A 26,635-nucleotide genomic window follows, 5' to 3' on the forward strand; every position below is an offset into this window, starting at 1 on the left:
CACACTTATGTTCACAATGTCCTTACCCATCTTCCAAGCCATTCCTGAACATGCCAGAATACATCTTTCCATCTGGCCACTTCAAAACCCCTCTGGAAATACATAAGCAAAGAACAATACGTGTCAACTAAAGTTTCTGGTAATCAGTACTTTTTCAGTAGTTAGACTACCATCCTGACTCCAGACATAAATGAAATCATGAACATGCTAACCTGCCATGAGGCTTCCCTGAAAGCCAGCGTCCATCATAGGTTGCATCCTTTAGGCGAGGATCCTTGTAGAAAGTGTATTTGGCACTGCGTGAAATTGGCGGTTCCTGCCTCTGAATACTGCTGCCACTTCCATAAGGTGGAAGATCAGACAACCCCCTCAAAGCCTGATCCACAGCTTGGCTTATAGCCCGGAGCCACTTTGTCTAAGAGCAAAAAGTACATGCCAGTAAGCTTAAGGCAACAACTCATCAAGCATTGCTTTAAATCTTGATAGCTTTCCTTAGTGTGGAAATTTCATCTGACTCCTAACACTCTATTGAGTAACACCGATTGGCTCTTAAAATTCACTGCTTTATGTTTTAAACTGTTCCATTAAAACAACAACAAAAATCTATTAATTCTGGTTTAAAGAAGATTTTTCAGACACAATTATGTATGATTAAGCAAGCAAGAACGATTTGTTTCTTCCTCACTACCGTAAGAGACAGAAACAGCCAGGCCAAAGATGGAAAGAAAATACCATAAGACTAACCTTTTCCTGGGGTGTTGATGAAATGAGAGTGAACTGCTCCTCGGGTGTAGTTATCTTTAGGCCATTCCTAAAATGTGCACAGGGATAAAGGCCAGTAGGTATGACAACCTGTCATTATAACATCAATCCTCAAATATGAAAAGCAACTTGTTTATTTCAAGAGGATCAGAAGTCAATTAGATGTAAATGCAGTCTTGCCCTGGGTTTGGTTCCCATAGTGGGAAAAGGACAGAGTTTCTTTGCTCTGGGTTAAACAATGGGGATGTCAGCAGTGGAGAAGCCCTTCCAACACACATCATATTGGCTCTTCATGATCTTCCCACTAGGCCACTTACTATCTATGTGTTGGGATGGTGAGCACTCTTGTACACAATAGGGAGGCCTCTTGAGCTTTTATCTGTCTAAGGAAGCAACCTGGGTAAGTAACACAAGAAGGGAACGAGGTAGGGGGGACACTTACACACCACCAGCTTCTTCAGAAAGTGGCTCAGCCCACAGTGTGGCCAAAGGGAAAACATGGTGTGTGGAGAACTGAAACAAAGAATATGGAGACACGTCTGAGAAAGCCCATGTGGGCCCTGAAATTGCTGCTGCAGAACCCCTTTCAAGTGGTTAAGTCCACCTCAGCCACATCCCCATAACACAGCTAACCCCAGTGGTCTCACCATGTTTGCGGCTATGGACCCCTTCACGCTCATTTTCAATTTGGAAACTAAAAGAGCTCCTGGAAGTCTAGCCTGTGCCACCAAGCAAGCTAAACATTCTCTTTCACTCAAGTGTTTCAGTAAAATCACAACAGTTTGTAAAATAAACTGATGGTACGATTAATTAAATACTCATAGTACTGCCCCTTCCATGGCCTCTTTTGAGGTGAGGAATCTCGCCTACCTGGGCATGGACTAGGGCATCATTAAAGAGAATGAACCAGTTCACAGAAAACCTCCCAGCGTGCTGCAGGGACAGGGCCCGGTTGCTGCTCTCACACAGCAGCCGACGTTCGGGCTTCCGCAAGGAATCCTGGGATTGAAAACAAATACAAAATTAAAGTATCAAAATTATTTTATGCAAGGAGAAAAAGAAAAAAAAGATACAAATCACATTTAGGAGAACTTGTTGGTCACAGCTTAGCTTGGTGTTAATAAACTTAAATTTAGATGGGACCCAAACATTTCATAAAAGCAGAGCTCAAAAGAAAATAAAAAAGACAGGAAAATGGCTCAGTTGGTAAATCTGCCTGCTATTCAGGAAACCCAAGTTCAATCCCTGGGTCAGGAAGATCATCCTCTAGAGAAGGAAATGGCAACCCACTCCAGTAATCTTGCCTGGAGAATTTCACAGACAGAGGAGGCAGGTAAGCTACAGTCATGGGATTGCAAAGAGCTGGACACGACTGTGCGACTAACTTTCACTTTCACTTTCAGGAACAAACTAAAGAAGAAGAGACATATTCAGAAAAGATTCCCAGAGATGAGGGAAGGTGCTGATACTCAGACCCCCCACCATGGCTGTGATCCTTAGATAACCCTTAGAAAAGGGGTCACTACAGCACCATTACTGTAAACAAGTGAGGAGTCAAGAAGATTATGGCAGCTATTACAGCTATGCTTGCTGTCTTTGGGGTAACGACCATTGGCATGGTTTACCGTCATTTTTCCAGGAAAGGTCTTCCAGAAACTCAGTGTGTATTCTGCTTCCTTCCTTTTCCTGCCAAGATGGAGAGCAAGTGACTCGTAACAAGAGCTGGAATCCTGCAGCTTCTGGTATTCTGGAGATGCCTAGAGGTCAATAATTAAGGGGGAGAACGGACATATAACAACAGTCCAGAATTTGTAGACTCACTGTGGCTTAGATATGTAGTAATAAATTTAGGGAAGGAAGCCAGCCTAAGAAAAGACATGGTACACTAAAGGAAACTAAGAAAAAAGAAGACTGTTTCCAGAAAATTCTACCACATACAGGAACCACATACAGCTACACATGTATCACATACAGGCACATATGGAATAGGGGAAGAACTCAAGAGGGAAAAGAAACAAACACTGGCAGTTACCAGTAAGGAGAAAAGCAGAGAACTCAGGATAGGAGAGGAATTATCAATGGTTTTGGTCTCAGGATCCCTCTATTTTGCTTCTGTGGGCTCTATCTCTTGATATATACCACACCGGAAAATAAAGTTTAAAAAATTTTAAATCTTTATTAAGTCAAATATAACAATTTTTAATGAAAATCAAAAATTTCAAAACAAAAAAATGTTTCATATGAAAAGTGGCATTGTTCCACATTTTTTCAAATCTTTTTATTATGTGAGTTAAAAGATGACAGCCAGATTTTCATATCTGCCACTGCATCTAATCTGTTGAGATTGTTTAGTCCAAACAAATGAAGAAAATCTTGCTTTATACAGTTGGAAATATAGCTGAAATCAGATCAGTTCAGGGTAACACCAAAACCAGACAAAAGAAAGACCTACAAGACCACGATAGGATCAAACATAAAAAGGCCACATAAATTCCTAGATCATTCTGAAGACAAGATCGGTCCTAAATAAGGACCTCAAGATATAAAAAATTCTAAACTATAAGAAACCTTAGAATCATTATGGTTTCTCTAGAGCCCTTCAGAATGGAAACTAAAACAACACAGTTCAGCATAATTTCAGAAGTGACTGTCGTAGGACCAGCTTTAATATACACTCATATCCTAGAGTGATGCTAATTTTCTAGGACTCCATCTAACTAATTTTATACAGAAAGTGATCTAGTTACCATTTGAGAAAATCCTGTAACACTGCTGATTTTTCACAGCATATGTCAAAGAGACCCAAATACCTGGCATTAAATCTACCATGAATCCAGGCCAGGTGCTAATGCCACACTGACTTAGAAGGGTGTGTCATTACAGGCAGGGTTTTAAACAACTCTGTTTAACTTGTAACTTGTACTCAGTATGTACTCAAAAGTTGGACAACTACTGAATGAGTAGCAAAACTGGGTCTCAGCTTTAGACCGACATAAAATGAATAAAATTAATCTTGTCAAGGCCCTGAAAGGAAATTGAATCCATAGCAAAGAACACTAGATAAACCTACAGTCATATTTTCTTCTTTCATTTCCCTGAAGAAAAATAAATTTAGTGGAGTCCTAGATCTTGGGGTAGAATAATTCAAACAAAAAACTATGATCCTTGGCTTCCCAAGTGTCCACAAGAGGTATATATGTGAGCTTACCACTTCAAAACAAGTAGCAAGTTTTAGCAAAACTTTTGCATAACTATGAAGTCGTCTGATTGGCAAGAAAAACAGAGTATTCAAAATTTCCATCAACTGGGTGTTTTCATCATCCACTTCTGATAAATCTTGCAACAGTTCCTGGTTTTTATTTAGGAAATCACTGAAGGGTAGAGAAAACAAGGGATTCAGTTAATCATTTTGATATTGACAATATGCATGATATTAAACAGAAGTATTTCACCACATACTACTTTCTTCAAAATATACATTTTTAGGTGCTATGAAAGAAAGTTACAGATGATTAATACAATGAAATAAACATGATATAATTAAAACAATTTCCCGGCCTATAAATATGGGATTTTTGAGTATGAAAAGTAGTAAATGGTAACAACAGTAACACTGTAATAGATATGGTGCATCACAGACTTGTGCCTAAAGTTCTCGGAAATAAATCATATATCCCACAGTTACAGGGAATAACTGCAGACAAGCTGACACAGTTACCTGTTAATTTCCAAGTAGGAAGTCACAGCAATAAGTGGCAAAACCAAATGTTCTAAACACTTGTGCTAAACATAAATACTGGAAGAAAAACAAAGTTCTTTGCTCTAACAAGACTGGCATGGAATACTAAATACTGCTAATTTCTTTTTTTTTCAATTTGTGATCATCTAGTAAGAGTTTATTACAAAGGCATATTAAAAGGTATAGATACCAGTACTACAATTAACAGCAAACAGTAAAGCAAATTATATGTGTGGATTTTAAAGCTGAGATCATTGAAAAAACATTTCAAACTGAAACCAATATTTACTTTTTATACTCAATTATGAAGTGAAGTCATTCAGTCGTGTCTGACTTTTTGCGACCCCATGGACTATACACTGCATTGCAGGCAGATTCTTTACCAGCGGGACCACAAGGGAAGCCCATATTCAACTATATATATGTATATGTATATATAAGTTCAGGCTTCCCAGGCAGCATTAGTGATAAAAAACCCTCTTGCCAATACAGTAGACTAAAAGACGTGGGTTTGATCTCTGGATCGGGAAGATCCCCTGGAATAGGAAATGGCAACCCACTCTAGTATTCTTGCCTGGAAAATTCCATGGACAGAGGAGCCTGGCGGGTTACAGCCCACGGGGCCACAAAGAGTTGGAAATGACTGAGCAACTGAGCACACACATACATGATTAAAATTTTACTGCAAATTTTAAGGCTGATCAGTAACCCACTGATATTATCCACACCACACTAAAACACTTAAAAGATCTGTAAAGAAGTAAGAGGGCTTCCTTTGTGGCTCAGCTGGTAAAGAATCTGCCTGCAATGCAGGAGACCTGGGTTTGATTCCTGGGTTGGGAAGATCTCTTGGAGAAGGGAAAGGCAGCTCAGACGGTAAAACGTCTGCCTACAATGCGGGAGGCTGGGTTCAATCCCTGGGTTGGGAAGATCCCCTGGAGAAGGAAATGGCAACCCACTCCAGTACCCTTGCCTGGAAAATCTCATGGACAGAGGAGCCTGGTAGGCTACAGTCCATGGGGTCACAAAGAGTTGGACACGACTGAGTGACTTCACTTTCACCCACTCCAGTATTCTGGCCTGGAGAACTGCATGGACTGTATCATCCATGAGTCAGTGGAACAGAATAATAATCATTATCTGTTCGCTTTCATGCATTGGAGAAGGAAATGGCAACCCACTCCAGTGTTCTTGCCTGGAGAATCCCAGGGACGGGGGAGCCTGGTGGGCTGCCGTCTATGGGGTCACACAGAGTCAGACACAACTGAAGTGACTTAGCAGCAGCAGCAGCCACTTAATGAACAATAATTATGTGCCAAGTACTGCCCTCACTGCTTTGTAAGCACGACACTATAACTTTCAGCTACAAGGCTTCAAAAACAAAACAATGTCACACAAGGCTATAAAACAAAAATAAGTAATTTTATAATCCCTGAGAGAACTATGGAATAAAGAGATATTTAACTCAGAAATTATAAAATATTATCTTGGAAAGATGGAGAAATATGTAATAATTTCCAGGAACCCCTAAGTTCAATGGCAGAAAGTGGACTGCTATATAATGTAATTAACAGATCTTGGAGAGTGTGCTGCAGGGAACATGGCCCAGATTTTTGTTTATATTTGGCTTGTTGGATGGTCCTACTTACTCCTCCATGTTCTGCTGGGGAAATTCACTTAACCCTACATAAGTATTCTGCTTTGACCAGCTCCTGAGAGATGGAGGTGGTACATGGTGAACACATAATCCCTCTGCCCACGTTTCTCCTGGATGCCCAGTACTAGTCCAGGAACATTCCAACTCTTGTGAACCCTATTATTTTTCTGAACTCACTGAAGTACTTGCCTATAAATTTTCCCAAAAGGAGCCCTAGTATGCTCTCAGAAAACCTGAACTACTCTGTTTAGCATATTTTCTCTTGGGAGTTTTTAATCCAATAGTGGCAATATTGCTCTCTCTTTATATGGCTAGGTTTGCACTTGTTACCCAAAAAATAAATATATTAAAGGTAGAAACAACCCAAGTGTCTGTCAACAGATGAATGGACAATCAAAATGTGGTATATTCCTAAAATGGAATATTATTCAGACACACAATGAGATGAAATTTTGATATATGGTATCACATGGATGGACTTTGAAAAATCATGCTTAGGGAGATAAGCCAGACACAGAAAGACAACTACTGTATGATTCCACTTATGTGAGGTACCTAGAGCAGGGAAATTCAGAGAGACAGGAAATAGAATAGAGGTTACCAGGGGCTAGTGGAGGAGGGGGAGTCATTTTTAATGGGTACAGAATTTTTGTTGGGGATGATAAAAAGTTTGGGGTGTAGAAAGCGGCTTATACAACATGTGAATGTACCTGATGCCACAGAAACTGTACCCTTAGGAACGGTTAAAATGATAAATAGTCTGTATATTTTACTACAATATTAAAAAAAAACTTTATGAAGATCAAACTACCAGGCTAGTCTGAGGTGAATGTCTAAGTGATAAGCCAGCTGAGTGAGGAAAACGTGGGCAGGGTCACTACCGGCCTGTGGGCCCACTAGTACGTTCTAGGGATTCTCAAATGGTTCTTTTTTAATGAATATCTTAAAATTCTGATCTTCTAAACAGAAGTTTAAAAAGAAGTTATTACTGCCTTTAACTATGTAAAACCATGGGATTCATGAACCACCACTTTGGAAAGGCTGCCCAAAACCAAATTTAACATCTGCTGCCACAGCTCAGAGTCACCCAGAGTTCATTAATTGCTTTCTACCCATCCATGCTCTAGCAAGAGGCTTTCACTTATGTTATTGTGAACTCGACTCTGAAATACTAGCTCTTCTTAGGCACTCAAAAACACAGACTGCTATAAAACATGTTCTTTGGTTGTTAGAATAACTGCAAACTATGTATCTGCTTACATGGCAGGTTTAGCAAGAAGCTGGAATCCTCCCATAACCAGGAAATTTGTAATAGATGTGCAATACCTTGAGCAAAAAAGAAAATACACAGATATTAGTGTAAAAGTAAATTTGCTCTTCAGAGTTTTGAACAAGCATCTGGAATAAACACTTCTTGGTATCTCATGAGTGAGTTTCACTTCAGAACTTTGTGACATTAATAACATGAACTACATAGAGCATATTATGTGATCATCACAACAATCAGGAGTAAAAGGCCATTTTAGGAAAGATGTTAATAGGAATTTTTTAAAAACACTTTAAGCTATGCAGCAGATGCTAGAAGTATCTTTATTAGGTATGTTTTACTTTGGTAATTTAACAAATGTGAGAAAATACGATTTAAGTTGTTGGATTTTAAAAAAATATTCTCTAATCTTCACTTTAAGTTTTCCAATTAAGTCTTCAGAAATAAACAATAGGAAAGGTAAGAATATATGTTTAAAAGAGCTTAAGCGAAAAAGTGTTAGGAAGTGTTGGTAAAGTACTGATCTACAGTTAAAGAGGAAGTTGTGACATACTGCTTCGCACCACATACATTTCTTCCACACTCCTGGGCTGGCAAATAAAATCAACTGACTTTGACAAAGAAGGCAAATTCCTACTAAAAACACCCTAAAGTACTGAACACTTAAAAATAGTTACAATAGAAATTTTATGTTATGTGTATTTTACCACAATTATAAATAGTTTTTAAAATTCATACACAAATCAAGTTTTTTACCTGCCCAGTCTATATGAATACATTTTAAAAACCCAAGAAATCAAAATAAAAGCATTTCCAAGCATAAGTCCTGAAGTATTACAGCAGAAAAAGAGAAATACCTATAAGATCTATACAAGTGAAAACAGAAAAATTAATACTAGTAAAAGCTGAAACCTTCACACATACAAAAATCTAGTTTAATAAAGTAAATTCATATCAAATTATGATACTTTTTATGTGTGAAAGATGAGTCAAAGACTCTAACGAGGGTATTTCCTCCCAGACAACAGTCAACAGTTTCAAATATATTCAGTTTTGCTTAGAACTAAAATCACATAATCCATCTGCACATTTATGCCTAAGTCTGTAAGGAAATACACTAAGATTATTAACAATGGCTGTTTCTTATAGTAGGATTATGAGTGACTTTAAAATCAATACTTCAGATCAACAGTATAACCTAATACACATTAAAGTAACACTTAAAATTATGCCTCACATCACAATGCCAAAATGAAAATGAAAATGCAAAATGCAAAAGAAAAAGTGAGAAATACTGGATATTTCAAATACAGTTGGGATATTTTACTTGAAAAACATGAAAAGAACCTTGTATCACTATCCTAGGTTTTATTACAATTGATCTTTACTTTTAAACCTTCCTTTACACAACAGTGAAAAGCAGGCATTGGAAGAGCTCCATATTTACAATCATTAGTTGATCTTAAAATAATCTGTTTACTTACTTCTTCAAATTTTAGTATAATTTAAGTACAAAATTGTTCTCTAAAGAGCCATCTTTATTATAGTACATTTTCTAAATTTAGAATACTATCATTCTGCTAGAATGCAGAAGGAAATTTGAGAATGCATTATTTCTTTTTAAAATATTCCCCTCTTAGAGCAAACTAAAATTTTAGTGACGTGGAGTTATATAGTTGTCTTAAGATTAAAGCACTGCTTTGCAATTTCTATTACCTTATGGAACTCTCCCTAATCTAGTCTCTTCTGATTAAGGAGCTGTTCTCCTTGGCAGAATAACCCTGCAGAGACTGAACATGACACGGGACTGGATACTTGCTCTGTATAACTATCCAAGAAGAGACTTGCATGCTTCAGGATGACCAAACTCCTAGCTTCCTTTATCCCCTGAAGGAAGCTGCTCAGTGAGGTTCCATGCTGACCAATTAGGTAACACAGCTTGCTGAATCGGCTTGCCACTTCCTGCAACAGCTGGACTGTATTTGCAGTGCCCAGATTTTCTGGAACAAAATGATGATGATGATGATAACATAACCTAAAGACTCATTATATAAATACTTTCTTATGATCAAGATTATGAATTTTCCTTTACTAAAAATTCTTAATTTGTTGAAATGGACTCTCAACTATGGAACCCAAATAATTTATGGAACCCAAATAATCACAGTGCTTAAAATGCAGAGATCAGTGTCCAGTCATTTCAAGAACTTGTTAAAAACACATTCATGGGACCCCTACAGATTCTGACTCAGCAGACCAGAGTTTAGACACCAGAATGGATATTGTTTTTAAAGCACTTTCCAGGTAATTCTGAAGACCAGCCATTATTTGATAACCACTGTGCAAATTCAACTCTCTTCTCATCTTGAAGTCATCTAAGGCCAAGGGAAAGGAAGTGAAATATCTACCTTTACACAACTGGTTAGTAACAGCCAGGAATTAAACTCACTTCTATAGCTATACCTTTGTCAACATTTCCCACTTTTGCACTGACTTCAGCTCTGCTTGCCCCCCTGGATAAGCCCTGCCCTTCCATGCAAAGAAAAAGATTCCAAAAAGATTGCCTTTGATCGGGATTAAGACTAAGTCTAAGATTGACTTAGACTGCCTCGGTTACTTTATAAAGGACATCAGGAGGTTACTACTTTTTCCCAGTCCAAAATACCGAATTTGCAAGACTTCTCTCTAAGAAGTGAGGCTGATGAGCAGACCACATGAAACCAATATAGAAATCAGGAATCAGAACAGGAAAAGGGTAGGTTTCACTTTCTTTTCAGAGCAATCCAGGAAGCTTCCAGCTTGGACTGCTTCCTATCTCTTGCCAAAGTACTAGGGAGCTGGGCCCACCCACTAGAGGAGAATTTATAGAACAGGAACTCTACAACATTTAAAAAAGCAAAACATGTTAAAAACAAAAACAAATGCTGTCTCCAGTTTATATAGGGACTGAATTCAGAAAGACTGTAAGCTAGTTGTTTGAAAAATAGATGTTTTCCCATTAAAAACAATGGACTGACCTACACAAGCCAATGTCACCCTAATGTGGAAAAATGATGCATGAACAGGGCACAATTTGAGTACTCGAGTACTGGTCTGAATTCTGTGGCCTCACAAGGGGTCGAGTTCAGGTGAATGAAAGAGAAAAAAGGTCCTTTCTATTTTCTGAGAGTAGGGTCAAACCCACAAAAGCTTTTGACTAGGGAAAGTTAATCTTTAAAAGCCCACCCACCCATCTCCATTCTGCATTCCTTTATAACCTCCTGGAGATCCCAGTATTGTATTTCTGGACAGTAGCACCCCATCAAGAACCACTGTAATCTATTTTCTCCATATTATCTCCTTACCTTCAATCTCTGTTGTCACTGGCTACAGCTAAGGGATAAGATTTAATCAATGCCTGCTAAAGTAGGGGGTAAGATCCTTAACATTCTTACAGTTATTCACATTTTGAGATACTGCTTGTAAATCCAAATGAAGTTCTACTTGATAAAATTCTAAGAAGCAGAACAAAGAAAATAAAAATTTGTAGTAGTTATATAAGCTATCTTGGGGCTTGCCTGGTGGCCTAGATGGTAAACAATCTGCCTGCAATGCAGGAGACCCAGGTTTGACCTCTAGGCCCAGAAGATCCCCTGGAGAAGTGAATGGCAACCCATTCCAGTATTCTTGCCTGGAGAATTCCATGGACAGAGGAGCCCGGCGGGTCCATGGGGTTCTCAAAGAGTCGGACATGACTGAGTGACTAACACTTTCACTTTACACTTTTAAGGTATCTTATAACTAGTGTGGCTAGAAGTGTTGTTTAAGAAGTCTGACTCCTAGGATCAACTTTTCCACAGCTGCTCTGCTTCTCTGCTATGGATCTTATGAAAGCTCCATGTTTCTACTTCCATAGTAACAGGAGCTCTGGGGGTGCCAGGATAGGGAAGCTGGGCTACCAGCAAAGAGGAAATGGCTTGTAAGCTGTTGAGCACCTGGGCACAAAAGAAGAGACTAGAAAGAAAGGAGCAGAGTACAACTCAAACAAAAAGTTTTCTTCATCTGTGATATAGGAAGAAGAGGTAAAACAAGACTCTTGATAATTGACTGGCTGGTACTTACCTAAACCGAGAAGAGGCCTGAGAATCTGGGACTTGATATCACTTAGTTTTGAATAGAAGCGTCTTTCAGTAGTAGCCAACTCATGGAGACTGGCAATATATCCCATAATGTTTTTGTCCACCAAGGCTAGATAACTGTCTTTTCCTGCTGTCACTCTGCTTATATACCCAAGCTAAAACAGGAGAAGAAAGAGATTAAAGATAAAATCTAATTTACTAGCAGTAATTTGGGCACTGAAGTTAGTTCATAACAGCTGGTGAGAGCCAACAGCTAACTACGCAGGAATTCTGCAGCAAGTTGGTTATTAAATCATTAATAGTTTGAAAGTGGCAATAGCGAAATTTATTTAAAAAAAAACAAAACCTGGAAAACATTACAAATCAGAGCTTTTGAGTTTACTTCTTAGGGCTGGTTTACCAGTATACTGTTGTTATATACATATAACACAATCTATATATAACTATAAACATCTATAGTATTATTTATTGCCACAATACCTTTTATTTCACTTTACACATAGTTAGAACCATAAATACTCTAAATATACAAAGATCCAAATGATACAAATACATGTCTCAGGACTTCTTTTTGCATGTAACAGATGAGAGCAGAGACCATCTCTATGCTGTTTGTCAAAATATCAAGGATCTAGGAGCTATATTTTAAAAGTACAACAGATATATGGCAAAACCAATACAACATTGTGAAGTTATTAGCCTCCAATTAAAATAAATAAATTTATATTAAAAAATAAAAATAGATATGCAACAAGCAAAAAAAAAAGCACAACGAAGTGGACTTTGTCATTTATTCATGATAGCACTGAACAAAAACATTTGATGTCTTTGTCACATACCCCTATTAAACTAGACAACCAAGCTGCAGGCTCAATACACTATTAAGAGCTCATGGTAACAAAAGACACAGATTGAGCCTCATCGCTTTCATCAGCCCATTTCATCCTTTACCTGGACTGTGGAATCTTTAATGAGGAATGTGGAGTCAGAAACAAGAACTACAAAGAGTCAATTAGTATGTCTGGAACAACAGGCTATATACAGGTCAAGAGTCAAATCTTGGCCCGTGTTACCTTTAGCAAGAAAGAGCTTGCCCTTATATATAGCCACAATTACATATTTAGCCAGAAAAACAAAGGATTAAAAAAAAAAAAGGCAGTCCATAGGATATGTTATTCAGTAAGAATAAAAAACCCAGAATGCACAAGCTTTGACGGTTAATTTCCTTGCAATGTTGTGAGGAAAAAGAAAACCAGAAACAGAACAATGGTATTAAGTTTAAGCAGTAGGAAAGCAAATAAATTCAGATCAACAAAGAGAAAATAAGTTAACAGTAGTAAACAGAAGAAAGAGCTAGAAGAGGGGAAGCAATGGAAAACAGCACTTTTGCGGCCTGTCAGGTCTGCCACGAGCCCACCTCAGGCCCCTGTAATTTTCACTTTCTACCAACAGTTAAAAATTCATTATTCAATTTCTATTCTGATTCATTTCTGAGGACTCCATGAACACAGTCAGAAAACTTTGCTGTGAAATAAGTATTTTTAATATTCCTATGTGAGGGTGTTATGTCAACAATTATTTATAAAAGCATTTACTTCAACAAATATTTATGAGAGGTATTTATTAAAGAGGATACAGCTATAAATGAGAGAGCCTAAAATCCCTACTCTAATGAATTTTACAGTTAAAGAGGACAGACAATAAACAAAATAAGTAAACTCTATAGAGGGTGAGATGATGATACGCACTGTGGAGAAAAATAAGGCAGGAAAAGGAGATGAGGAGTGAGGAGGGATGGGAAGTGGTTTGCAATTTTAAATATATTAGTCAAGGACCTTAACAATAGGCATACATACAAACAGCAACAGAAACAAAAGACTTCTCATGTGTTACGGGATGTGGGCCTTAGGATCACCTTACTACAGGAGAGGAGGACTGGCATCTTAGTACCACTGTGATTCTCTGGAAGGTTGTCACCTTCTGTCGGGTCCTGCCGGCCACTGTAACATAACCCAGGCTGGAAGTCTTCAGTATCCACTAAAAACAGGGAATAATCCTGGCCTGCAGCCACACTCCAGACTCCATTTTCACTGTTCACCTGCAATGACAGGAAGACATGTCTGTCTGAGATGAAGGAATCAGATGCAACTCCAAGTCCACGATAACTAGAATGTCAGGTTACCTGAACAAGTGGAATAAAAGTCACATCTCAGAGGGCAAAACTCGCCCAGAAACATACCTTATCTACTGCAGAACAGATGCAGGAGTGAAAAGGAACCCTGTTCAGCCAGTAAATGTAGAACTGGATTGTTCTATAAAATACTGAAAAATTGGAATTCAAAACGAAAAAAACCATACATTTGATATTTTAATTGTTATTTTTGGGAGCTATCATAGGACTTAGCTTCTACTATAATCAAAGACCCAAAAACTTCTAGAGCCCTCTTCTGACAGCTAGGACACACCTTTGTCCATTCATATTCTGCTATGTACACAAAAATCAATGTAAAAAGAAAACCTAACAAGGCTAAATTCCATTCTGGCCAACTAAACCCATGGGTGCTAAAAGTGCTTTCTGACTTGGAACTCACCAATTCTCACATGACTTCACTGTGTCCCAGGATGTTGCAACAGGCAGAAACCCCTAGAAGCCCATCTACAGGGATCCCCTAGACCAATGGTGCTCAACAAGAAGCTTTTGCAGCAGCAACAGCAATCATCTAGGAACACGTGAGAAATGCAAACTCAGGCCACAGAGCCATTGAGGGGAGGGACTGGGCAGTTGGCTTCGACAAGCTCTCCAGGTGTTTCTGATATATGCAAAAGTTTGAGAACCACTGCCTTAAACCAATGGCTTTAGGTTTCCAGGATTCCAGGTAGCGATTCAGGGGCCACCATGGAAAGGCAGGTGCCAGGTTCTATCCCCACCCACCTCCATCCTTCAACTAAGAGGCCTACAGTTATCTATTTTATGTAGGGGATTCAGCACAAGGTTTCATTTGAAGGAAATGTTCTGCTATGAAAACTACTGCCCCATCCTGCAGACCCAGATTCAGCCACGACTCGTATAACAATAAAGCAAAAAAATTTCTAATCTTGAGATTCCATGTCCAGATCTGGTTCACATCCTGGGTGAGTAGGTGATAAGTGTGTGAGTGACTATCAAGCGCATCTCCACTACTTTACAGTTATCCTCTTCAGGCATAACATTATCTTCTCAAATTCAGGTTATCTATAAAATTGACTTCCTGCTGGTTTTGCAAAGAATGAATTAAAATTTTTGCAGGAGGAAAGAGTTGTCTTCCTAGTTTCTAATCAAAACTAATTCAGGTCTCACTCTGCCTTGATTTTAATTCACACATTAATTTAAATGACTTCAAAATAATTTTCTCAAATAAAAAACCAAATAAAACCTTCCCCCAAATAAAGACCAAAATAATGATGTTGCATTTTCAGAGGTATAGGTAAAACAGTAATGAAACTAAAACCTTATAACAAACTCTGTTCTCTCTTGTCCGACTCTAAAATGCATTGTATTTGCAGCATATCCATGCTCGATTATAAAACTTTTCTTAATAGGAATATAAGCATGTTCTAATTTATTCAAATGAACAGAAAACAAGAAACAATGATTTGCCATATTTTTATTTGTAATAAAATATCAGAAACTGAATTTGCTGTTCAGTTGCCAAGTCACGTCCAACTCCTCAGGACACATTATTCAAAACTGAATAGCTGACCACTAAAACATTTTATGCTAAAAATATTTAAGATTGGAGCTAGAAATAACAACTATTCTGTAATGTTTCATTTAAGACTTTCCTTCCCAGTAAAATTCGTTCACTGGAAAGAAAGGCAGCAGGTAAAGGTCTTATGTAGTGACAGATGCACAGTGTACACTGAATACATGAATCACTGGAATATATATTAACTGTAGCTCATATTTTGAATCAGGTTCCTGAAACTGAAGTAAACATCCTTTTCTAGTCTCTAATACTCTCAGGGCAGACAGCATGCATCAGGATGGAGAGGATTCAAACTATGAAAACATGAGCCCCATATCCCATTCTTTTAGGCTACTGGGCTGTCATCATGCCTACTCTCTGCCCACAACACATCCATTGCCCAAATAAACAGATCTCGTATGAGGAGTCAATACTACTGATGAATTCTGTATTTCTGCAGAATGTTATGACAGAAAAAAAGGATGAGAAACGGTCCTCTAAAACTGCACCCATGACATAAACTAAAGCCAATTCATACAGCAGTGAAGAAATTATCTATACTTTTAGCTTCCCTATAGAAAACAAAAAGGGTTACAAAAAGGTTTTACTACTGTGTATATAAAACAAACCATCAAATAATGTTATGTAAAAGTTACATTTAAAAAGAAGTCAAACTTAAGTGAGAAGTCAAAGAGTAGGCATTATTTGGTGGTATAAAGCTTAGAAGTCAACCTCACAGTCCAAGAAACATTTGCTTTAAAATAACTTGTTCGTTTTTACTTAAAAAAAAAAAACAAAAACAGAACTATGAACACTTAGTGAAGCTAGGAAAAAAAGAAATATTAATACAAACTAACACATCAAAAAAGGGAACATTTTGCCTGAAAACAAGCAGCTTCAGTTTTTTAAAAATTTTAATGTATGTGATAACAAACAGGCTACAAGTATACAATTCTCCTAATTTTATAAAACAAGAATTGGAGAAATATAAAGTGTTATAACTTAGAATTCTGGAATAAGTTGCTATAAAAGTCATCAAGGTTACAAAAGTACCTTTGCAAGACGGGGAACTGTTGTTGGAAAATCAGAATGCCCAAGCTGACCAAAGGTGTTGCTCCCCCACGAGTAAACCTAGTAGAAAACCACAGGGAAGTAGGTAAGAGATGTGACACTGAGTTTTGCATGCCAATTCTGAACTTTTATAATAACACATATATACCAACAGTTACACACAAATTACTTATCTTAGCGTTTCAACTCTTTAGAAACTTCATTTTAACTAACATTTCTCAGGAGTTTATTACCTGCCAGGCCCTGTTCTTAACATACTTTCTGTGTATTAATTGTTTTACTATCACATAATCCTTATTTTTTTAAAAACATATAAGGGAATTGACCCAGAGAGGTCACAAATTTTCCAGGATTTAATCCCAGGAACTATCCTATACTGCCTCTTATACAGAAAGTGATTTTAAAAAATAAAGCTAAGTACTATGAAGAAAAAGGAATCACAATTCTTTATTCTGTGGACAGGAGTACTATGGAATGACTAGAAAGCTTTTCATATATGAAGAATCACTGCAGGAGAAGCACAAAGCACCTATGTTCTACTATAGACAAAAAAACAACCAGATTACAGTAACTATGCTTAATGAAAATGATTTTGTTTATTCTGATTATAAAAGCAATTCATGACCACTGTACAAGACTGTGACAATACAAAGAAACAGAAAGTGAAAACCACTGATGAATCACCTACTCAGAGACAACTCCTACCTTGCTTTAGGAACACACACATATATAATTCCAGAAATTTTATTATCTACTAGATATAATGAATATACAAAATGTAAAGTGGGCCTCTACTATCAATGTTGCTTTGTGACCTGACGTTTTTTATGTAATGCTCTGTGCACTGACATCTTTCTAGGTCAATAAAGTACAGAGCTACAATATCATTTATAACTACATGAGACTCCACTGTGGGTGTAGTTTAATCAATTACCTAATCAAATAAGTACATTTATTAATAATTTATTTTCCATTACTTAATATAAAAATTAATTAAAATTCTTTATATATATAATGTATCTATTTCCTTAGGATAAATTTTTAAGCAAAGAACTTTGGGTCAATGAACATACACATTCTGATTTCTGCTATATACCAACAAACTGTCTTCCAGCAAACTCCAATTTACATTCCCACCAGCAATGTGTGTACCTTTTCCCCACATCCTCACCAACACTTAGCATTAAATGCAATCCCTGCTAATATGACAGGTAAGAAAATTTTGTTTTAATTTAAATTTGCTTACTGAGTAGTTGACCATCTTTTGTTGGTCAACTTCTATTTTTTCATTGGTGAATGGAATATAAATGCTCTTAAACAATTTTTCTTTATGGATCAGGTCATATATGTTATAATGTTTTTTCCCATATATTATGTATCTTAAATTTGTAGGGTTTTTTGGTCTGTGTTTAGGTTTTTGCTGTGTGGGACTGCTGAATTATGTAGACAAACATATATCTTTACTTTCTAATTTCTGGTTTTGATGTCATATCTTATTCTACTCCTAAGATTACTGAAAAAATAAATCACCTAAATTTGTTCTTACACATGTGAAGTTTTATTTTTTAACATCTAGATCTTTACTCCATCCAGAATTAGAATATGTAAAGTTATCTTAATTTTCTTCTGCAAATAAGAAGCCAGTGGTTCCAACAGTACTGACTGAACACTCAGTCTTGTTTCTCCACCTCATCTGAAATGCCTACTCTTTAAATTTTTTTTTAATTTCTTTTTTAATTGAAGGATACTTGCTTTACAGAATTGTGTTGATTGCTGCCAAACACATGTACACCTATGGCTGATTCAGAATGCTGAAATGCCTACTTTTTATCACAGACTAAATTCTCATATATTGCAGCTATTTCTAGTCTATAGTATATTTCTGTTATAACAATGTTTGTAGTCTTATAATATGTTTTATAAGGCTAATGCTTTCTTTTTCAGAATTTTTGTGTCTCACCTCCTTTGTTTATTCTCCTAGAATAATTTTGGGAATCATTTTATTAAGTTGTAAATATTATATATTCTGGGGATTGTACTGAATTTACACTCTACTAATTTAATCTAGGAGAAATGGCATTTTTGCAATGTTCAGTCTTCTCATCTAAAAATAAAACTTTTCCCTCTTTACTCCTATTTTCTTTTATAACTTAGAAGAGTTCTTGAATTTGCGTCATATGGGCTCTGCTGCTGCTGCTGCTGCTGCTAAGTCGCTTCAGTCGTGTCCGACTCTGTGCGACCTCAGAGACGGCAGCCTACCAGGCTCCTGGAGTGGGTTGCCATTTCCCTCTCTAATGCATGAAAAATATGGAACTCTACACTTTTCCTATTAACAATGTTCCTATTTCCTTAACACTTGTGTTGTAATTGTGAACAGCTTCTTTTTTTTCCTTAAGCATGCTTTCTGCTTTACTTTACGTATATAAGAAAGCTAGCAATTTTTATGTTTATTTTGTAACTACCATCTTCCTATTTTCTTATTTTTAAGCCTTTTTGATGATTCATCACATTAATAACAAACTATCCTTTTCTTTGCTAATATTTATATTTATTTATATGAGCTATAACAGCTTTTTGGTGAGACTATTATGTCATTTAAAATATTTAAAGTGTTTAGAATCTTTTACTGACTTTTTATAGCAAGATAAAGGGACTGGTGAAGAATCATTATATGAATATATTTAAGAGTATATTTAAAAATCTACCTTCCTCAAAAGGATTTGTGTATGTGGGCATGGTTTTAAATGATTCTGGAGGTCACTTTCAGGTCTCATAATTTTAAGAGAGAAATACCTTCTGTTTTCTTAATGTCTTACATAAGTGTTTTCCTCATCAAGAAATAAAAGTTTACCAATATCTTAGAAAACTCTGAGTTCTATTTTTCCATAAGAGCACATTATAAAAAGCTTCTTTGTCAAGCAGACCAGTGTTGAATCCAAACTCTACAGCCACACATGTGACTTTAGCCAAGTTACACAATTTCTCTAAACCTCCCATTCCTCACCTATAAAATGGAAATAATACAGTGCAATGTAAAACACTGAAAAGATCAAATGATATATATGGTTGTTGCCTGACATACAGCAGGTAAGAGTCTCAATAAATGACAGTCTAATCTCATCGTGTTGGTCTTTCATGAAATCAAGATCAGCTTTTAACAGTTTGCCTCCTACCTGGGATTTTGCAGTAAGTGCAAGAGAATGGTAACCACCTGCCTCCAGATGGATTACTTCTTTACCATCCAGACATTTTACACACAATGGTTGAAGCCTTAAAGAAAAACACACACACATACACACAAACTCAGAGTCAGAACTATTCTCAGGAAGAACCATGGACTTTCTCAAATTATAAATGTTTTCAAGTAAATATTTCCCAAAAAAATTAAAATAAAAATACTGGATTTATATTCAATCTACTCCTAAGTGTAAGTAATTTAAAATGGTTTTAATTTAATCTTTGTCTGTTAATCACTAATTCACCACTATAATTCAAAATCTATTAAGAATCATAAAACAACTAAATGATTCATATGGCAGAGAGTATACTTTTTAATGAACTAGGTGCTTTCACTTTGCTAAGGAGAAAAGAGACTTTTATATTAACTGGTTTAGATAATCATTCTATTTACACACTTTTACAAATATTTACTGCTAATATCAAAAGAATTTCTCTTAAAACAGTTTTTCCATGATATACTTGAATAGACATGGTTTAATACAGTGGTTATAGTTATTTTGGCAGCAGCGATAGACCTCGCTCAGGTTAAGAAAACTGTTGGCTCTTTTTTATAAGTTAAAAATGTAAACCATTCACATGTTCCAGTGACATATAAATCTTATCCCAAACACCCCTTTCTGCATTCTAACATGAATAAACATCAAAGAAGAGATGGAAAAATATACCATGGATACTTATGTCCTTTATTGTTAGGAACAAATTCAAGACTAAGAATGACTGGTGGGAGCAGGTGGTGTTTGTTTCGGTTTTTTATCAGAGTTAATGGTGTATAACAATCTAGAGCTAGAAGGGACCAGATTTCCTCCGGGAGGAAGTGGAGATTTGGAGACCTTTAAGGGATAGAAGTTATTTGTTTAAACTAATTCCTAACAGTAAACACTGGCAGCACTCACCTGGGCAGAACATCACCATGCCCCAGCTGTCCTTCTTTCCCTTTCCCCCAGGTCCACACCTCTGTTCTCAGAGAAGGCAGGAGCGCATCTGCTTCTCCACTGTATGTAGGGGTCAGAACCACTGTTCGAGTTTTAACCCGTGCAGCTTTCCTCAGGAGCCTGGGCGAGACTGAAAACAAACCAGAAATATCATGAGGGAACAGACAGATGAAAAGAAAGGTACCGTTTTAATAAACTGTTGATTTTTCAAAATATACTAACATTGAATTTGTGAAGCATATTCTATAGGTCTGCAAAACTGGGGATTAAGTGAGTTTGGTAAATACTGCCTACTACATTCTTCCTTCCCACCCCTGTGGAGATTCACACACACATCAGCATGCTAAAGGTACAGACAAGTCCTACAATTAAAAGCCGTGTTTAAATCTGTTTAGCCCTACCCCACTTCCAAGCATTTGGCCACAAAATTCTTTTCTGTACATTTTTTATACAGAATAGCTATATGACATCCTATGTAACTGGTATTCTGAAGAACAAGCTTAACAAAGTACTACACTAAGGTTAAGAAATAGTTCTTCCATGTCAAAGCAAAATTAAAATGAAAGCTTTTCTAAATAAAGGTCTTAAGTTCAAGCATGCTATAAATATTGTAACAAAAGATTTACTTTAGACATAAAGTGTTAAAGTTTTTAAGTGAGAAAATGGTTACGAATCAGAATACTAAAAAGCTTTCGTATTTTGCCTGCTAACTTTATTTTATAGAGAACTTCATCTTTTAAAAAAGAATGCTGACATCTTTTACAGTGTTCTAAATTATACCAAAGGCTGTTGTAACATTGTGCAAATCTTGTACACCAGTCTGGTGACAGACTGTTTTGAAGAAAATCATCAAGTGTCACTAAGTACAGACTCGGTCACTTGATCACTAAGTCGTGGGTCACAAAGAAAGTGATCATCACTGGCTAAGATTACAATCTTTTCTGCTGAATGTGCCACTAGCTTACACAAGGTTCATAAGCAGAAGCATGTATCATGAAAAAGTGAGTGTCTAAAGTTATTTCTAAAGCACAGTAATATGTAACTTAAAAAAATTAATTAATGAAATAAATTTTGATATTTGAATATGTTAGCATTAGTAATTAAGAAAGCAAATTTATTATAACATAATATGTGATGTCAGGAGCATCTTGGATTCACCAGAAGTCAGCTCACAAAAGCTAGCTCCTCACCTTGTGACAACAAGCCAGGAAGAGAGAGTCTTCGGCTGCCTCCCTCAGACTCTTCTTCTCTGATATCCACAAGACTTGAACTCTTCTTTCCTTGCATTGACTCCTGTTTAACCTGTTCTTCTCTGCTATCTTTCAGACCTTCTGGGCCTATGGAACTGCTGCCTGCCAGAGCTCCAGGCTCACAAGGGGCTGCATTATAAAAGTTCATAACTTTCTTAAGAGACAAGGCCCCAGCTTCATAGGTAGCAGCCACTCTCACACCAACAGCAGATGCACAGGAGACCACAAGGCTGTTGAGGGCTGAAGCGCTTGTGGTCGGTGGGCTGTGAAGATGAGGAATTGCTTCTTCTACAAGAGGCTAAAATATACGGACATAAAACAGCATATAAAAATATAATCCCTTATACAACAAGTAATCAATAAAAAGAAAATGTAACATCTATCACTACTCGCAAATATAAGACTCTAGAACAGGGGGTCTTCATCTCCAACCTAAAGGTATCCCTTCTTGATCATGTATTTAACACATTTATATGGAAAAGAGTACTTGAAATACAGTTCCTTATAAAAAGTACTTCCTTTTGTTTGAGTGGGATTTTATCATGGTATTTAAAAATCAGTCCCAGCTGCTTTATAAAACACAGTAGAGGGGAGAGGGGAGGGAAGGTATGAAAAACAAAGCCTTTAACATGGGGTAATAGCCCTGGATAGAAGGTGAAAAAGTGTAAGCTTTACTATTATTAAGCACTACTAGGAAAAACTATACAGATTTCTACTAAGAAATTATGAGAAAAAATTCTATTTTAAGAAAATTCTATTTTAGGCTTTTCCTAAAATATTTTATAGACAGAAATGTATACATGGCATACACAGGCAGAGAAATAAGTTATATCTCTAAATTATCAGCCCCCAAATTATGTTTTGAAGTTTATGTCCTCCTACTACCTAATCAGGACTTATTTTCCATGACCCAGGCACAAGGTAAACTGAAAGATTACCTTTGCTCTCATTACCATTGAGTAATGTGGTAGGTTAATCATTAAACACTTGGGTCCAATCTGCTTAGTGTTATTCACAGCTGCATTAGAAAGCTAACTAAAGTCTTCTGGTATCTTAGTGAAAGATCAGTTCAAATTTACTCTGAGCTGTCAAGCACCACTGCTTACTGAAAAAGATAAGCCTACTAACCCACACAAAAAGCTTTTAGTTTATGAACACAGGTCACAGTGAAAATTTTGTTTCCTATGCTACCCAAATATCCCAGAGGTGTGGGTATGCACGTGTGTGTGTGTGTGTGTGTGTGTGTGTGTGTGTGTGTAATATTTCTTCATTTGTCCTGAATTGCAAACCAAACCCCCAATATTTTTAACACTGGCTTCTGATTTTCTTACAGGAAATAATTCCTGTTCCCTGCACAGTATCTGACATGTAGTAGGCACTCAACACATTTTGGTGAATTAAATACTAAATTCAGAAGAGTCACTTCTATGTGAGTCTTTAATTAAAATATCCAACAAAATAAACAAATAGACCATATTAAAAAAGTTGAATACAAAGTATATGTCACTTCCTTGGTAACACAGTTCCCATGATAAACGTGTTCAGAAAAACTAGTGTTGCTACTTCCACTCTCTATTCACAAACACTCATAGGTGGTGAAAGTGAAGTCGCTCAGTCGTGTCCGACTCTTAGCGACCCCATGGACTGCAGCCTACCAGGCTCCTCCATCCATAGGATTTTCCAGGCAAGAGTACTGGAGTAGGGTGCCATTGCCTTCTCCAAATGCTAGCTGGTAAAAACCAGCCTGCCAACGCCAATGCAGGAGACTTAAGAAACGCAGGTTCAATTTCTGGGTCGGGAAGATTCCCTGGAGGAGGGCACAGCAACCCACTCCAGTACTTCTTGCCTGGAGAATCCTATGGACAGAGCAGCCTGGCAGGCCATAGTCCATAGGGTCGCAAAGAGTCGGACAGACTGAAGTGGTATTAACATCCATGCACATAACAGAAGCTAAAATAGTATTTAGGGGTGACTGACTTCGGGAGTTCTTAGCATCAGGCTCAGGAAAATTTAAAAAAAACTCTACCTTATATAAACTTCAAACTATTGTCTTAATTTGCCCCTCTACTTAATTACATCTAACAATTCATAAAATAAGTAAATAAAACAAAAACACGTGTCCAGAAATTCTGACAAAAGACACAATTTTAGTAGTCCCAGTCAGTAAAATTCAATAATGAGATATATGCTTCATTACCAAATACTTTAGCTTATTTCATAAATATGTGATATTCTTTCAGTTACATCTGGCCAGAAGACTTATCCTAGGCTACATAAATTCCTAAGGGTCAGCTGTATGACTGAGACACTATTTACAAAGATGGGTGAGTTACACTTAGTTAAACACACACTGCCAAAACTAGCATAGGTAACCAAAGCTTTAAATGTTTAACCAAATGATTAGGTCCAAAGAAAAGTGCAATTTCAATGATGACAATCTATTAATCAAATAAACAGTACAAAATAAACTTTTAACTTCAACTTTAACAAATCAGATGAATGACTTTGATAAGTCAAAATCTAACTTTTTTATTAGCATGCACAAGTCCTGTTAAATTATTACTTTCACTTTGTTTAGATTTCTTTCTTTCTCCAAACAGCTTCTTAACTAAAAAAAAAAAAATCAAATATCTACAAGGTTCAGGGAGTAGACTGTGAAATAAAGACTATTTCTGAAAATACCCCTAAGCCACATTTCTATCCTGAGCCAGTAAACAACAGTAAGGAAGAATCAAGAGGTAAGGTGGTTTCAAAAACCTGAAAACAATGCCACAAGGTAGCTCTTTTATTTGAGTCTTAATCACTAAATCGCCAGGGAAGTCCCTATGATTAGATGTTTCTATTTAGATTTATTTTGGAAAAGCAAAAGCCTTCTACTAAGAGTTAAAAACCAAGTATCCTTTAGAACAATTTGTTTGAAGTAGGGAGACACAGTTTACTATATGCCCCTAGTAAAAAGCTTCTCTCCACTTATTACACGTTTTCCACCTAAAAATAGTTTAAACAAGTTGAAAAAAAAAAATTAAAGCCTCTGTCCAATGATGCCCAGTAAGGAACACTGATATAACTGAAAATAATTCAAATACGCAATGCCAGTCAATTTTAAGTCTGCCCTCAATTGAGGGATCTACCACATAACAAGCTTCCCTGATAAAGAAGGAAAGGATTTTTCTCTAGAACCTGAACAGTACTACAAGTACAGATCAGAGAATTCTTTGTGAATATACAGTCATGTTAGATCAAACTTTTTTGGGAGCCCACCTTAGCCAGGTGGGAAAAGTACTTGGACAAGAAAAATGGGATTTTGCTACTTATAAAACAAGACCAGAGTAACATCTTGCAACATCATAAAGGGCCAGAATTTGAACAAAAAGAGTTATTTTGAGTCAATCCAGGGTTTTTCTTATCTAGGCTTGCATGATGAGATAGAATTATAGTCAAAATAAAAAAAATAAACATGGTACCAACCCTTAGGTATTTAAAGTTTCTCAAGAAAAACTCAGATGGTTCAACTCCAGAAACACCTTTACAAAATTTAGCAGGTACCTGAGATGGCACTGGCTTTTCACCGTTCTTGGAGTTTTCTCTTACTGAATGATCCGACAGTTTCTGCACATATTCATTTACTGCCTGAGTGTCAGGGTATGATGGTATACTTCTTACAGAAGAAACTTCAGTTGTTCCCATGATACCTTGTGGGGAGGAAGTGGTCTGAACACTTGCGGTCTGAACATTTCCAACATTCAGTTCAGTAGCAGCAGGTGGCTCATTCTGCACGAGAGTGTTCTCAAACACTTCTCCCTGGCTGTCAAGGGTTTCAGAGGAGGGGCTGAGGGTGGTGCTGGCCTGGATTTCTGCCTGGGATTCTGACAGTGTCACACCTAATGGACAACAGTGGCTGTCTGATATAATCACGTGGTCTTCCTTGTCAGTCATCGTAATCAAGAGCTGGCTGCACTGGTTGCATCTTTCTGGCACTGGCTTCAGATCCTGGGAAGGGAGGCACTGGACCAGTGCTAAGCTGTGGAAGGCACCGCAAGCAACTTGGAGCACTACTCGCCCAGCAAGGTGTTCCACCTTTTGTGGCTTTGTCACTGGGAAGGTGGTGGTGATGAGACCCAACTGACAACCGGTACCCCATGCCCAGATCTCTCTGCTTAGGGACAATGCCAGAGTGTGCTCCTCACCACATGCCAACTGCAAGATCCTGACCGCTAACAAAGGACTGGTCTCAGAATCAGAAATGCTGACAGGGTTTGGCTCTGGCACATACGGCTGGTTAGCTACCGCACACTGGCCAGAAGAGTTCTCCCCCCACATGTACACCACCCCACTGTCTGTGACTGCTCCGGTGTGGAAACTCCCTGTTGCCACGGTAACAACATACTGCCCAACCAGGGCACTCTCCAGAATGGGGTTGCTTGGACAAGTCTCTGCTGGCTCACTTCTCCAGGGGAGAGTCCCAAAGCTGTAGACCTCACCATCTGAGGGTTTAAAAACAAAACAGAAACAAAAAGTTAGTGAATTAACTAGACATTTTCTCAACTAACCTTTAGTCCCCTCTAGGTTTAACAAAATAGAATTTCTTTTTTTCCCTTTTCTTAATTTTCAAGAGCACAGCTAAAGAAATTTGGTTCAAACATATAGCATTCCATACTTACTAATCTTTTAACAAAGAACATCTTTGAACATTCAGAAATATGGTGACAATTTCTACAACTTCAAATGAAGGTGCTCCTCTTCTTCAGCCTCATTCTACAAACTCCTAGCAGCGATCATTACCAACAGCTCTCATCATAGGCTATTATAGAAATGGATTCCAAGTTCAAACACAGAACAATGATCATGATATGATCAGATAAAATAAGCAGAAG

At 37.2% G+C, this 26,635-nt stretch overlaps 1 protein-coding gene across 1 annotated transcript in view; it reads right to left on the reverse strand.

Annotated features, from left to right (window-relative positions):
* Positions 1-26,635, reverse strand: part of ALS2 (alsin Rho guanine nucleotide exchange factor ALS2) — a 59,750-nt gene that overhangs the window by 17,717 nt on the left and 15,398 nt on the right. The window contains exons 4-19 of the mRNA XM_068969245.1: positions 25,308-26,245; positions 21,702-22,059; positions 20,473-20,641; positions 19,513-19,609; positions 16,322-16,399; positions 13,459-13,641; positions 11,527-11,698; positions 9,245-9,425; positions 7,419-7,484; positions 3,971-4,133; positions 2,388-2,519; positions 1,633-1,761; positions 1,205-1,275; positions 745-811; positions 213-415; positions 27-92 (exon numbers count right to left, since the gene is read on the reverse strand). Of these exons, the coding sequence (XP_068825346.1) occupies positions 27-92; positions 213-415; positions 745-811; positions 1,205-1,275; positions 1,633-1,761; positions 2,388-2,519; positions 3,971-4,133; positions 7,419-7,484; positions 9,245-9,425; positions 11,527-11,698; positions 13,459-13,641; positions 16,322-16,399; positions 19,513-19,609; positions 20,473-20,641; positions 21,702-22,059; positions 25,308-26,245 (3,073 nt within the window). The remainder of the gene's footprint in view (positions 1-26; positions 93-212; positions 416-744; positions 812-1,204; positions 1,276-1,632; positions 1,762-2,387; positions 2,520-3,970; positions 4,134-7,418; positions 7,485-9,244; positions 9,426-11,526; positions 11,699-13,458; positions 13,642-16,321; positions 16,400-19,512; positions 19,610-20,472; positions 20,642-21,701; positions 22,060-25,307; positions 26,246-26,635) is intronic.

The sequence above is a fragment of the Capricornis sumatraensis genome, chromosome 3 (assembly GCF_032405125.1).
Source record: "Capricornis sumatraensis isolate serow.1 chromosome 3, serow.2, whole genome shotgun sequence".
NCBI classification, from domain to species: Eukaryota; Metazoa; Chordata; class Mammalia; order Artiodactyla; family Bovidae; genus Capricornis; species Capricornis sumatraensis.